General features: G+C 45.4%; 1 protein-coding gene across 4 annotated transcripts in view; it reads left to right on the top strand.

Annotated features, from left to right (window-relative positions):
• LOC129136711 (ankyrin repeat domain-containing protein 18B-like) overlaps window positions 1-15,578 on the top strand; it is a 108,021-nt gene that overhangs the window by 17,904 nt on the left and 74,539 nt on the right. The window contains exons 6-9 of one of the 4 annotated variants that reach the window (XR_010150353.1): window positions 2,514-2,559; window positions 3,727-3,780; window positions 4,583-6,440; window positions 6,594-6,747. Coding sequence is in view for 2 of the 4 variants with exons in the window: in XM_054664819.2 (XP_054520794.1) it covers window positions 2,514-2,559; window positions 3,727-3,845 (165 nt within the window). In the remaining 2 variants the exon portion in view is untranslated. Of the gene's footprint in view, window positions 1-461; window positions 541-2,513; window positions 2,560-3,726; window positions 3,868-4,582; window positions 6,441-6,593; window positions 6,748-15,578 lie in introns of those variants that run through there. The other 3 variants (XM_063791910.1, XM_054664819.2, XR_010150354.1) reach the window with 3 other exon arrangements.

The raw sequence follows: 15,578 nt of genomic DNA, 5'->3' as shown, positions 1-15,578 counted from the left end.
AGACAGAGGTTGCAGGAGCTGAGATCGCACCACTGCACTCCAGCCTGGGTAACAGGGCAAGACTCCGTCTTGAAAATAAAAAATTTAAAAAAAAGTTTATTTGCACCATCTCAACTCTTCCCACCCATAATCACAACTGAATGATTGGCATCCAAACACTTTACCACATATGGATGTTTATTATTTAGTAGAATCCAAAATAATTGCATTTTATGAATTAAACCAAACACTAAAATGTTCATTTCCATTTTTATGTTAAAAGCTTTGTGCTTGGCCAGGCGCGGTGGCTCACACTTGTAATCCCAAAATTTGGGGAGGCCGAGGCAGGTGAATCACCTGAGGTCAGGAGTTTGAGACCAGCCTGGTCAACATGATGAAACCTGTCTCTAGTAAAAATACAAAAATTAGCAAGGCATGTTGGCAGGCATGTGTAATCTCAGATACTCAGGAGGCTGAGGCAGGAGAATCACTTGAACCCAGGAGACAGAGGTTGCAGTAAGCCAAGATCATACCACTGCACTATAGCCTGGGTGATGGAGACTCCGTCTCAAAAAAAAAAAAAAAAAAAAAAAAAAGCTTGTGCTTTTCTTACATAAGAGTATATCTTCTGACTATAAAAATCCTGGAAGAAAACCTAGGAAATACTCTTCTAGCCATCATATTTGTCGATTTATGGCTAAGTCCTCAAAAGCAATTGCAAGAATAACAAAAATTGACAAGTGTGATCTAATTTAGCTAAAGAGCTTCTGCACAGCTCGAGAAACTATCACGGGATTAAACAGACAGCCTAAAGAATGGAAGAAAATATTCACAAACTATAGATATAGCAAATGCCTATTATCCTATTATCCAGAATCTATAAGAGCCCTAAACAAATCAACAAGCAAAAAATAAATAACACCATTAAAAATGGGCAAAGGACATGAACAGACACTTCTCAAAATAACACATGTAAGTGGCCAACAAACATTAACAAATGCTTACCATTGCTAATCATCAGAAAAATGCCAAACAAAACATCAGTGAGATACCATCTCACACCAGTCAGAATGAGTTTTGTTAAAAAGTAAAAAAAAAAACAAAAAAACAAAAAAACAAGATGTTGGGGAGGCTGTGGAGAAAAGGGAACACACACCATTTGTGGCAATGTAAATTAATTCAGCTACTATGGAGAGCAGTTTGGAAATTAAGAACTAAGAATGACCGTTGGATGCAGCAACCCCATTACTATACTAGGGGTATACTGAAAGGACAATAAATCATTGTAACAAAAAGATGCATGCACATGTATGTTCATTGCAGCACTATTCACAATAGCAAAGACATGGAGTCAATCCAGGTGCATCCAAGGTAGATTGAAAATCCAAGATAGATTGGAAAATTCCATATATACCATGGAATACTAAGCAGCCATAAAAAGAACAAAATCACACCATTTGCAGCAACATGGATACAGCTGGAATCCTCTCTCCTAAGCAAACCAATGCAGAAACAGAAACCAAGTATCTCATGTTTTCACTCATGTGGAAGCTACACATTGGGTGCACATTGTGATAAACATGGGAATAATAGACACTAGGAAATAAGAGCAGGGAGGGACAGAGTGGGCCAGGGTTGAAAAACTACTTACTGGGTCCTACGCTCACTACCTGTGTGATGGGCTCAATTGTACTGCAAACCTCGGCATCCCTCAATATGCCTTTGGAAGAATCCTACAGAGGTACCACCTTAATTTAATACAAACTAAAAAAAAAAAAAAGGAAAGTTTACTGTAAGTAGAGAATAGAAATTTCTTTTTAAGATAAAATTTATTGAAGTAAAAAGTGGATTAAACTTTTATAAAGGGCAGAGTTTTCTAAGAATTTCAAAGCAATGCATTCATTGCAAAAGATGGCTTTAATTACTTAATCTTTTTTTTTTTTTTTTTTTTAAGGCAGGGTCTCACTGTCACCAGGCTGGAGTGCAGTGGTGCCGTCTTGGCTCACTGCAACCTCCATCTCCTGGCTTCAAGCAATTCTCCTGCCTTAGCCTCCCAAGTAGCTGGGACTATAGGTTCGCATCACCACGCCCAGCTAATTTTTGTATTTTTAGTAGAGATGGGGTTTCCCCATGTTGGCCAGGATGGTCACGATCTCCTGACCTTGTGATCTGCCTGCTTTGGCCTCCCCAAGTGCTGGGATTACAGGTATGAGCCACCATGCCTGGCCATTGTTTAACCTTTGTACTAATAAAACACTACCTTTCTAAAATCATGTATATGCAATAGATCAATATTAACTGTATTTTTGTCCGATTACTCTAAATAGCATTACACATATACATCCTCTGTTATCTAAACTTAAAATAAGTAGAAATTTTACTTTATTTATGTGATTATTTTTCTATTTAAGCAAACTTCAAGTTATGTCTAGTCACTAAAAATACTAAAGGCCACATTTTGTAAATGATACATTATTTTCATGATAATGTTTCTTGTTTAACTTAAACATTATTATTATTTTTACTTATTTTAGATGGAGCTGGACTGTGTAGAACAAATAATTAGAGAAACAAAGAGAAGTATGTTGCCAAAATTTATTAATTAAATTTAGGTTTATTTTAGAAATAAAGTGTAAATAGCAAATGGCATTCCTTTTCATTCTTGGGTTAGTAGATACTACGTCAAGTATTTTTTTTCTTACACACATCTAATGAAAGATGTGAAAACAAAAACTTTCACAGAGAAGACTGTGCTTATGCACCATAAATTCATCATGTTCTGTAGCTTAAAAAATTCCCAAGAAGTCTGTGCATCTCTTTTTCACTGGCTCTACACTTTCTTAAGTTTTGCCATCCTCATGGAACTGTCAGCCAGCACACTGAAACGATTCTCAGAAAACACAGGCATCATCAAGCTCTCAGGGTTTTGGTAGAGATTGAAGGCCAACAGACCTCAGACTCATTCAGAAATGCTTAGTTGAGCAATAACCCTTCATAAGCAGTCACTTGACAGGTGACATTTTAAATCTCCTGTCATTTACTGTGTCATTGGCTTACACTTGTTCTCAGGAAACATTCCAGATTTTTCACCATGAAATAAAAACACCCATGTCAATGTAATTCTTGTCAAGTTACTCAGCCTTGTCTCTCACCACTTACTGCACTCTGCCCTTTGCTCTAGCCCAAACTGGATGGAGTGGAACTCTGCAGGGCTCTTCCTCACCTCAGGCTCTTTGCCTTTGCCTCTTCCCTCTATCTGGCAAGCTTTTCCTTGTCCTTCAGGTATCAACCTATGTTATCTCCTCCATCAGAAAGCCCATGATATTGACATAAAAGTGGGTAGGTGTCCCTTCTGTGTGTTCCAGTAGTGCCCTGCTGTATACCTGTCATGGTATCTATGACTCTATATGGACATTGCCTGCCTGTCTGTTTTTTAGGTTATAGCTTATGACTGTTGAGAGGTGGACCATGCCATCTTCATCTTGTAATTCCAGTGCTGGTTCTAGTACCTTGGCACATGGCTGTTGATTGCATGAATGAAGAATGAAAAAGCTCTGATATTTAAACACAATTAGAATTAATGCCATGTGTAAATTATTAAATAGTAATTTTGTATTGTAAATGTACATACATATTTATCATACTTATTAACTCTGATAAAGTTCACAACTCTTTAGTTTTTAAACTCACACTTAGTTAACTGAAGTGTTTTAGGTAAAGGACATAATTCTTTATTTTTCTTTCTAGCTGTTGCTGTGTTGGACACTTGCTCCCATCTATTTTCTTCTCTAGAATCCACTGGTAAGCCACATCTAATGAAGAGAATATTTAACCATAAAGTTTTAAGGAATAATTGTATGATTTAAAAGATTATAAAACTTTATTACTGGGCTGTTTACACATTTTAATTGTTTTTCATAAAATATATAACATTACAATATTTACGGAAGTAGGATATTTTTGTATCATATGTACGATGATAATTTATAGGGTATTTAAAATGATGTTTTTTAGCCTCCTTAAGTTTTAAGTGGATCTTGCAAATGAAAACAAGTATTATTGAGTTTGACATACTCAAATTGCCCAAATATCAGCTGTTTAAACAACCAAGTCATCATTGATACTTTAGTAAAGGTTAGTAAAGGTCATCGAAGGCTTATTTGCAGTTTACAGTTTTTATTACTTAGGAGACTTAAGGAGTACCTGCCAGGTTTGTCCATGCTAATGCTACGATTTTGTTTTTGTAGTTCAACCATATTTTGTATGGAGATACTTTGAGGCTCTGTAAATATCTGGTTACTCCTCAGAACCCACTAGATTTAGCATTTCATGGATGACTTGTGTTTGAACAATTATTACTATGATGGTTGCCAGATGATTATTTTCTTATTCTCTTCTTTGTTCTACATGGAGAAATAAAACCAATAAATAAGGGAGAAGGAAAGCTCATGATTCTGATGCTCCAATTCCCCAAGATTAGGCCAGTGGTAGACATTCCAAGCTGACTTGATGTGTTTTTGATTTGTCTCCATTACTCTGTCAGCATTTTTTTACTTTCTGGCACAAGATGTTCTAAGCTAATCTTGTATTTTCTCTGCCACAGCCCTGGAATGAGTAATTTTTTTTAGAAGGAGAGGTGGAGCCACTGAGGAAGCACAGGTGAGCCCTCCCCAGTGTGTACTCACTGGTCCCCAACAGAAGAACAGCTGCCGTATCCACTGAGGTACCAAGAAACTAGCAAAGGGCCTTCTGGCTGTCTGGGGACAGTCCTCATGTGGTCCCTGGCTTGGCCTCAGAGGTTCTGGATTAGTCTTCCTGTAGCCTCTGTGCTGTGTCTTTAGATCAGGGCTCTGTGGGAAGGGCCCTGGGAGACCCAACAGCACAGTGTGTCTCATCTGGCAAATGTCCCTCCCTTCCTAACACTCTGACACTCAGGAATAGGGTAGATGGCGTGTCCAGGCAGTGCCAGGCCACCTCACTGTCTCCTTTGAGATGGGCCCAGAGGGCCTTTGGGGTGAGTGTGGAGCTGGGAACCTGGAGCCTGAGGCCGACTGTCTCTCCCTGTGTCTTGGAGGAAAGGCCATTTCCCAAAAAAAACCCCAGGGCCTGACCTCTGGGCACACATGCAGGGAGGGAGGGTCTGTGAGCTGAGGGGGACGTTGTAATAAGACTTTGAGCATGACTGCTCAGGGGCCTGGTCAGTGGACCATGGTCAGAGGTGACCTGGTCATCAGGACCTAGTCATTTGGGACCTCATCAGCAGGTGCCTGGTTAGTGGTGGGCTCCTCAGTAAAGGCCTCATCAGTGGGGACCTGGTGACCTAGTCATTGGAAGCCTGGTCAGTGGGGGGACCTAGTCAGTGGTGGCCTTATTAGTGGGGCCTGATTGGTTGGAACATAAACAATGAAAAACTGGTTGGTGGGGCATATACAGTATACCAGGGGCCTGGTCAGTGTGGGGCCTTGGTGGCTTGGAGCCTGGTCAGTGAGGGCCTGGTCAGAGGTGGCTTGGTCAGCTGGGGTCTCATCTATGGAGAATTGTTCAGTGGGGGGTCGGGTTAGCAGCAACCTGGTAAATAGTGGTCTTGTCAGTGGGAACCCGGTCTTGTCACTGGGGACCAGGTCAGTGGAAAATTGGTCAGTGGAGTCTGGCCCATGAGGCCTATTAAGTGCGGGCCTGGTTAGGAAGACATGGTCAGTGGGGACTTGATCAGTGGGACCTGGTCAGTGGAGGAGTGGTCATTAGGGGCCTCATCACTGGGAACCTGGTCAGCGGCGGTTGGTCAGTACCTGGCCCGCTGGCCACTGTGTGACCTCAGGTAGGGGGTTTGTCTGTGGAGCCTCATGTCCATCTGCAGGGAAGGTGAGTCACGGCACCCTGGAGGGTGGCTGGAAAGAGAAGGTGAGAAGATGTGTTGAATCCAATACTGCTTGGCAGACCTACAACTTTACAAATGACCTGTGTTCCACCTAGAGAGGGTGCCAGCCCTCTCAGCATTATGCAGTGCCCCTCCTTTGTCTGCATCCCCAGGACCACCATGGGTGGGGAGGGCAGAGATTGGGGAGCACCTATAGAGGCTCTAATGCTCTAAGGTGACAGTGATGAGGACCTGGGTGCACCCATGAGTGGAGAAGCTAGGCCTGTCCAGAGAAGCAAGACAAACACACACATATGTGCACACACACACACACACACACAGGCAAACATGCATACACAAACACTTTGCATGCACACATGTCAGTTCAGGGGATACAGGACACTGACTCTGGGCCCTGTTGACCCAGGCAGGCTTCCATTGTGGTGGGTTGTGTCACCCCACAATGTCACTGTTGCTGAGTCCCCATCGCCTCTGTGTTGTGGAGCAGTTAGAGACACACAGCAGTGTCTGTGAGTGGCTCTGTGTGAAGGACCATTTTCTAGATGAGAGGCACATCTCAACACAGCTCACTGATCAGACTCAGGTGAGTGGGACCTGCTCTCTTTTCTTCCTCCTGGCTTGGGGACAGTCACTATCAGATGGGTGGTTTTGGCCTCTGGGCAGCTACTGAGGGTAATCACTGAACACTCACCGGGTGCCTGTTCTGTGCTGACAGTCATCTCATTCATCCTCGCAGCAATTCCATTCTGCATCTTTTCTGATCACCCCCGTGACCACCCAGGACAACCCCATCAGGGCCCTGTCACCAGGCCCAGTCCAGCTCCATGATAACCAAGACACAGGTCCAGAGACAACCGTCCTGCATCATGCCTGCATCTGAACCCCCTTGGTGGGTAGTGACCAGCATAACATGGAAGAAGCCAGGGCAGCATGCGGCCAGCTGTTCTGCAGCCCCAGATGGCTCCTGGGCCTTGGGAAGTCATTCTTAAAGGGGAAGCCGGTCACTTTGAGGTCCCTGAAGGGAAGGGTGAATGTGCATCCCAATAGCCCTGGCAGCCAGCAGCATGCCATACATCTTCTCACCCAACCTGTGTGACAGAGGCCCCCTCCTGGGGCACAAGTCCCATACCTAAAGCATCCTGTCCCAGTTGGACCTCATTCTGAGCCCTGGGAGGGGAGGGGCATCATAGGCCCCCCTGCAGAAGCCAGGATTACCACCCAGGGGACTTGGCCTTCTGTGGCCCTGGCCAGACTTAGAATTTGGCCCAAGACAAGACAAACTCACTCGGAGCAGCTTGTCAGTACCCGGGACCTGTGTATGCCAGGCGAGGCCAAGCTGGCTCAAAGAGCAACCAGCTACCTCTGCAAGGGTGTGCCAGGAGCAGGTGGACCAGCCACCAACCTCCCCCACTCAAAGGAAACAGGGATGGCCAGGTTCCCACAGCCTGAGTGACCACCACCTGACAGCTGATGGAGTGGAGGCCTGAGGAAAAGCAGATGGCGCTGGGGCTCTACCTCCAGGGCAGAATAACTGATTTATCCTGACTGGCAGGGAGTGAGGTTGGTGGCTGGTCCACCGGCTCCTGGCACACCCTTGCAGAGGTGGCTGGTTGCTCTTTGAGCCAGCTTGGCCTCGCCTGGCATGCACAGGCCTCAGTGCAACAAATGTGCTGCAAATGGAGCCACACAGAGGAAATGAGCAGCAGGCTCAGGAGCGGGGTGTGCGCTGCCTTTGGGGCTCCATTCCATGCATCAGGGCTTCTACAGCACTATGGGCTTCTTGGATGCCAAGAGGCAGACCACAGGCCATCTTGAGAAGGACTCTGGTAAGAGCTTACTTGGGTATGTGGATGATGTCCAGGGTGTTGGCCTGGTGTCCCTGAGACAGCATTAACAGGTCCATGACTAGGTCCAGGTCCTGCCTGGGCTGATTGGCAAAGAGCTCACTGACAATGTGGAAGGCATCTATGGTGAAGTAGTGTCTATGTTCAAGTGCAGAAAGGGCCCAATCTGGTGAATGAACCACACGGCCAGCTTCTGGATGCAGGCACAGTGCCACATTTTTTGTCACTTCTGATGCGCCCCACCAGCACCGAAGAGACAGCCTGGAGACAGGGCAAGAGGAAGGCTGAGAAGGATGAGTTGGTGAGTGCCAGATTCTTCCTGGCCCTGAGCCCACCCCCAGGGTGACACTCAACCTTTAGGAGTGGGAGAGCAAGATTGACGGCTTCAAGTGCTTCACCAAGAAGATGGACAACAGGGCACTCAGCTCAACTTCACAGCCAATGAGTGGTGACAGGCCTTAAGAAAGAGCATCAGAAGGCTGCCAGTTCTTCAGCCTCAGCCAGGCCTTGGAGCTGGACCAGGCCATTCACTTCAGTATAGAGGCCTTCCACACTGTCAGTGAGGTCTTTGCCAGTCAGTCCAGGCAGGACCTGGACCCAGCCATGGACCTGTTGGTGCTGTCTCAGGGACACCAGACCAATATCCTGGACATCGTCCACATACACAAGGAAGCTCTTACTAAAGTTATGGAGAGCAGACAACAAGTGGCAGAAGGGAAGATAGAGGTGCAGAGGCTGATGATGTCAGAATCACAGGAACAGGATTTCTTTGGCCACTTTGGCTGAAATTCACCACTTCCATCCAATTCCAGTGAGAGACATGGACTCACAGATGCAGCATTTCTTGCAACAAGAGATACTACTTTTTCAAAAAGTCACCCAGGAATTGATAGTGTTGAATGACTCGATACTCCATCGTGGACTGTTTCCAGTTCAAAGATACTTTCTACAGCAGAATAATAACACTAGCAAAGAGCTAGTACAAGGATGGTTTTGTGCTCAACTGAAATCCAGCTGAATACAGAATTGTATAGGAAACAGTTAATATGGTGATAGAATAGAAACAGTAGCAAATGTGAACTAAATCATGCTATGAATGCCTAAACTACGCTGTAACTTTTGGAACAATGATAATACCACTTTATTGCTTTTTGAAGTATGAATATTTTAGTGTATGTACTCTAGACCTCAAACCCTATAAAGAGTCTCAAAGAAGTTGGCTGGATAAAGCCTGCTGTGGATGTCTTTATATTCAAGATTGATGATGCATTTCGAATATGTGTCCACACCGAATCTCATGTTGAGTTATATTTCCTAATGTGGAAGGTGGATCCTGCTATAAGGTGATTGAATTATGAAGGCAAATTTCTCATGAATGGTTCAGCACCATCCCCTTCTACCATCCTCACAATAATGAGTGACTTCTCATGAGATCTGGTCACTGAAAACTCTATGTCACATCCCTACTCTCTGTGTTTTCCCCTTGCCATGTGAAACAACTGATTCTTTCTTTGCCTTCCATGATTATTGAAAGATTTCTGAGGCCTCCTAGAAGCAGAAGCACTGTGCTTAGAACCATGGGACAATTAAACCTCTTTTTCAAAATAAATCATACAGAAAATGGCAAATGAAGACTGGAGCATTGCTATAAAGATACCTGGAGATGTGGAAGCAGCTTTGGAACCAGGTAATGGATGGAGGTTGGAAGAATTTGGAGGGCTCAAAAGAAGATAGATAGATGAGAAAACTTTTGGACCATCCTAGAGACTGGTTCAATGGTTGTGACAAAAATCCTGACAGAAACATGGACAGTGAAGGCCAGGCTGAAGAGGTCTCAGAGAGAAATAAGAAGCTTTCTGGAAAATGTCTTCCTTTTGGATATGGAAAGCTTACACAATGCCTGTACCATCATTGTACCTTAGAAGCAGTGAACTTGCTTTTTATTTCAGAGACTCATAGGCAAAAGAGACTGTAGCCTTGACCCAGATGACACTTTGGACTTTGTAACTTTGAGTTAATGCTGAAGTGAGTTAAGACTTTGGGAGACTGCTGGCAAGGCATGATTGTATTTTGCAATGTGAGAAGGATATGAGATTCGTGGGGTCAGGGACAGAATAATATGGTTTATCTCTATGTCCCTACCAAAACTCATGTGGAGTTATATTCTGTAATGTCAGAGGCGGGGCCTAGGTGGAAAAAGATTTAGTCATAAAATGGTGCAGGTAGATCCTTCACGAATGATAAAGGACCATCACCTTGATAAAGGACCATCACCTCCTGATAGTGAGTGAGTTCTCATGAGATCTGATTCCTTAACAGGCTGTGGAACCTCTTTCCTCACTCTGTCTTCCTCCTGCTCCTGCTTTAGGAGGCATCTCATTTTCCCTTGGCTTTCTGATATAATAAGGAGGCTTCCTGATTCCTCCCAGAAACAGAAGACACTATGCTTCCTTCACAGCTTGCAGAACCATGAGTCAATTACACCTCTTTTATTTACAATAATACAGAAAATTAGAACTGCAGAGAGGAGCTGTGAAATGTCTTCAAGGCCTTTTTCCCTTTGTGTTGGCTATTAGCACAGGGCTTCTTTATATGCAAATTTCTGAAATCTTCTTGAATTTTTCCCCTTAAATGGGATTTTTGTTATTGCTACATAGCCAACCTGCTATATAGATATCTGAAAAAGTAAAAGCAGGCTCAGTAGTGGGTAGCAAACAAAGATTGGAAGGGTTTGGAGGGATAAGAGTATGAGAGGGAGTGGGAGGGAGTGATTTAATCATGGATGGGGGGGGTGGATGTGGAAGGGAAGAAGGGGTGATAGGGTGGGAGGGAGTAGACTGGCTGTAGGGTGGTGGGAGGGTGGTGGGTAGTAGGAAGGGGGAGTAGCCTGCTGCAGAGCAGAGCCTCATGGAAAACCCCTACTAGGGCAGTGCACCTGTGGCTTTGCAGGTTTGAGACCCATGGCTGCTCTCATGGACTGGACTAGTGTTGAGTGCCTGTAGATTTTCCACACAGAGAGTGCAAGCTGTTGGTGGGTCTATGAATCTGGGGTCTGGAGGGTGGTAGTCCCCTGTGTGGGGGCTCCAAGTCCATATTTTCCTAAAGCACTGCCCTAGTAGAGGTTTCCCAAGAACTCTGCGTCTGCAGCAGGCTTCTGCCTGGAAACATCGGGAGGTGGGGGTGGGAGGCAGATCCTTCACCAATGGTTAGGCAGCATCTTCTTGGCGCTGTCCTCATGATAGTGTGTTCTCCTGAGATCTGGTTGTATAACAGGGTGTGGCACCTCTTTCCTCTCTCAGTCTTGCTTCTACTCCTGCCATATGAAACATCTCCTTGTCCCTTGGCCTTCTGGTATAATTGGGAGGCTTCCTGATCCTCCCAGAAGCAGAAGCCACTATGCTTCCTTTACAGCCTGCTGAACCATGAGCCAATTAAACCTCTTTTCTTTATGATCATACAGAAAATTAGTGCTGTGAAGTGGAGCCATGAAATGCCTTCAAGGCCCTTTCCCCTTTTTCTTGGCAACCAGCACTCAGCTTCTTTTCATGGAAATATCTGAAGCCTTTGTGAATTTTCCCCCTGAAAATGGACTTTTCTCTTTTACCACATTGCCAGGCTGTGATAAAGATTGCTGACAATGTAGAACCAGGCTCAGAAGTGGGTAAAGGACAGCGGTAGGAAGAGTTGGGAAAGCTTAGAAGACAACAAGATGAGGAAAATATTGGACCACTATAGAGAATTGTTAAATACTTGTGATCAGAAGGCTGAGAAAGGGGTAAACACTGAAGTCCAGACTTAAAAGTTCTCAGATGAAAATGAGGAATTTCCTATAAACAGGGGCCAAGATTACATTTGATTGGCCTTAGCAAAGGAAGTGGCAGCACAGGGACCCTGCCCTGGAGATCTGTGAAACTATGAACTTGGGGGTGATGATTTAGGATGTATCTGGTGAAATGAACATCTAGGCAGCATAGCACAAGAGGTGTCCTGTCTGCATTGAACAGCCTGTGTTCTTATGTGTGACCTAAGAAATAACTTCAAGTTGGAACTTCAAGTGGAGATCTAAAATTTGGAAAATTTGGAGCCTGGCCAAGTGGTCAAAAAGAAAAGCCGATTTTGAGGGGGAAAATTCAAGAAGGCTTAGGTTATTTGCATAAAAAGGAACCCAGTGCAAACAGCCAAGACAGTGGGAAACTGGCCTTGAAGGTATTTTTCGAGACCTCTGCAGCAGCCCTTGCTGTCACAGACCGTGGGGTCTAGGAGAGAAGAATGGTTTCCTGGGCCAGTCCCATGGTCCTGCTGCTGTGCTCAACCACAGGACACTGCTGCCTGCATCCCTGCAGCTCCTGCAACAGCCGTGGCTGAAAGATGCACAGGTACAGCTTGGGTCATTGCTTCAGAGGTGGCTCAAAGCCTTGATGGTTTCCACATAGTGTTAAGCCAGTAGGTGTACAGAGAAAGAGACTAGAGGCTTGGGAGCTCCTGTCTAGACTCCAGAAGATGTACAGAAAATCCTGGATGTCCAGGAAGAAGCTTTTCCAAGAGGCAGAACCTCATGGGGAACCTCTACTAGGGGAGCAAAATAGAGACTTATAGGGTTAAAGCCCCCACAGAGGGAGGCATCATTCTCCAAACCCCAGATTCATAGACCCACAAACAGCTTGCACCCTCAGTGTGGAAAAGCTATGGGCACTCAACAAGAGCCCTGTCCATGAGAGGCAGCCACGGAGGCTGAACGCTGCCAAGCCACAGGTCAGATCTGCCCAAGGCCTTGGGAGCTCAGCCCTCACAGCCCTGTGCCATGGATGTGGGACAAGGATTCAAAAACGATGATTTTGGAGCTGTAGGATTGAGTCACTGGCCTGCTGGGTTTTGGACATTTATGTATCCTATGAGTCCCATCTGTGTTTTGGGCTTCTTTCTAGCAATTTTTTTTTTCTGATGCCTGGGAATGCTTACCCATTGCCTGTACAATCATTTACTTTGGAAGTAGTAAACGTGCTTTATAATTCAGTGGCTCATGGGCAGAAGGGAGTGTAGACTTGTCTCAGATAATACTTTGGGCTTTGGGCATTTGAGTAAATGCTGGAATGAGTTAAGATTTGAGAGACTCTAGGGAAGGCATCATTGCACTTTGCAATGTGAGAAAGACATGAACCTTAGAGGACCACGGACAGAATAACATGTTTTGGCTCTCTGTCTCTACCAAAGTTCAAGCGGAACGTTAATGGGAAATGTTAAAGGTGGGGGCTGGTAGAAGGTGATTTAAACATGATGGAGAGTGGAGGTTGGATGGTTGGGGGTGTGGGGAGGGTTGGGGTGGATTGGGTGGTGGGGAGGGTTGAAGGGCATTGTGGGGTTGGGGGTGTAAGGCAGGGGTGGGGGTGCATCCTTCACAAATGGTTAAACACCATCTCCTTAATGCCGTCCTTCTGATAGTGAGTTCTCTTCATGATTTTGGAGCTGTGAGATTGAATGAACACTGACCTGCAGGATTTTGGATGTCCATTGGGCCTGTGGTCCCATTTGCGTTATTTTTCTTAGAAATTTCTTCCCTTTGGATTGAGAAAGCTTACCCAATACCTGTACCATCATTGTACCTTGAAAGAAACGAACACCCTTTTAACTTCAGGGACTCATAGGCAGAAGAGACTGTAGCCTTGTCTCAGATGAGACTTTGAACTTTTTACATTTGAGTTAATGCAGGAATGAGTTAAGGCTTTTGGAAACTTTGAAAAGGCACGATTATATTTTATTCTGTGAGAAGGATATGAGATTTGGGGAGGTCAAGGTCAGCATAATATGATTTGGCTATGTGCCCCTGGAAAAACTGATGTGGAATTGTAATCCCAAATGTTGGAAGTGAGGCCTGGTGTAAGATTATTTAATCATGGATGGGAGGGGTAGGGGTGGAAGAAAAAAGGGGTGGGTAGGGTGGGGAAGAGTAGGCTGGCTGCAGGGTGGTAGGAGGGTGGTGGGTATTAGGAAGGGGGAGTAGCCTGCTGCAGAGGCAGCGGCTCATGGAAAACCTTTACCAGGGCAGTGGGCCTGTGGCTTTGCAGGCTTTAGCCCCCATGGCTGCTCTCATGGGCTTCGCTGGTGTTGAGTGCCTATCACTTTTCCATACTGAGGGTGTGAACTGTTGGTAGGTCTATGAATCTGGGGTGTAGAGGATGGTGGCCTCCTGCATAGTCACTCAAAGCCCTTATTTTCCTTCTGCACTGCCATAGTACAGGAATTCCAAGAGCCTCTGCCTCTGCAGCAGGTTTCTGTCTGGAACGGTAGGGGGTGGAGCTTTCTTGGGAGGCGGATCCTTCACCAATGGTTAAGCACCATCTTCTTGATGCTGACCTAGTGATAGTGAGTTCCCATGGGATCTGGTTATAGGACGGTGTGGCACCTCTTTCCTCTCTCAGCCTTGCTCCTACTCCTGCTGTATGAAACATTTCATTGCTGTTTTCCTACTGGTATGATTGGGAGGCTTCCTGAGTCCTCCCAGAAGCAGAAGCCACTATGCTTTCTTTACAGCCTGCAGAACCATGAGCCAATTAAACCCCTTTTCATTATGATCATACAGAAAATAAAGTACTGTGAAGTGGAGCTATGAAATATCTTCAATGACATTTCCCCATCGTCTTGGCTATTAGCACTGGACTTCTTTTTAATGCAAATATCTGAAGGCTTCTTAAAGTTTCCCCCTGAAAATGGACTTCTTTTTCTTCTGCATTGCCAGGCTGCAACAAAGATATCTGAAAATGTAAAGCAGGTTCAGAAGTGGGTAACAGCCAGAGGTTGGAGAGTTTGGAGATCTTGAAAGAAGACAGGGAGGTGAAGGAAAGTTTGGACCATTGTAGGCACTTGTTAAATAGTTGTGATTAAAAGGCTGGTAGAAGGATGGAAGTGAAGGCCAGGCTTACAAGGTCTCAGATGAAAATGAGGAACTTACTGGGAACGGGAGCCAAGGTTACCTTTTGTTTTGCTGTAGCAAAGAACAGGGCTGAAGGGTGAACTTGCCCTCAAGATATGTGAAACTTTGAACTCGAGGGTGATGATTTAGTGCATATCTGGTGGAATGAACTTCTAGGCAGCATAGCACAAGGGGTGGGATGGGGGGGCCTGTCTGCATCAAACAGCCTGTGCTCTCATGTGTGACCGAGGTTATGTGTGACTGAGGAAATGACCTCAAGTTGGAACTTATATTTAAATGACAAGCAGAGCTCAAAAGTTTGGAACATCTGCAGCCTGGCCAAGTGGTCAAAAAGAAAAGCTGATTTTCAGGGGGAAAATTCATGAAGGCGCCAGAAACTTGCATAAAATGGAGGCCAGTGCTAATAGCCAAGACAATGGGGGAAAAAAGCCTTGGAGGCATTTCAGAGATGTTTGCAGCAGCCCTTGCTGTCAGGCCCTGGGGCCTGGGAGAGAAGAATGGTTTCCTGGGCCAGCCCCATGATCCTGCTGCTGTGTGCAGCCTCAGGACACTGCTGCCTGCATCCCAGCAGCCCAAGCTCCTGCTCTGACTTTGGCTGAAAGATGCACAGGCACAGATTGCATCACTGCTTCAGAGGGTACAGGCTATAAGGCTTCATGGCTTCCACATAGTGTTAAGCCCGCGGGTGTACAGAGCACTAGCCCAGAGGCTTCGGAGCCCTCATATAGATTTTGGAAGATGTACGAAAATGCCTGGGTGTCCAGACAGAAGGCTGCCAAAAAAGCAGAGCCTCCTGGGAAACCTGTACTAGGGCAGTGCAGAAGGAAAATATGGGCTTGGAGCCCCCACACTGGAGGCCAGCATCATGCAGACCCCAGATTCATAGACCCACCAAGAACTTTGTACTCTCTGTGAGTAAAAACTACAGGCAGTCAACACCAGCACAGCC

Source organism: Pan troglodytes, chromosome 14 (genome assembly GCF_028858775.2).
Source record: "Pan troglodytes isolate AG18354 chromosome 14, NHGRI_mPanTro3-v2.0_pri, whole genome shotgun sequence".
In the NCBI taxonomy this organism is placed as follows: Eukaryota; Metazoa; Chordata; class Mammalia; order Primates; family Hominidae; genus Pan; species Pan troglodytes.
This window is presented reverse-complemented; position numbering and strand designations above follow the sequence as displayed.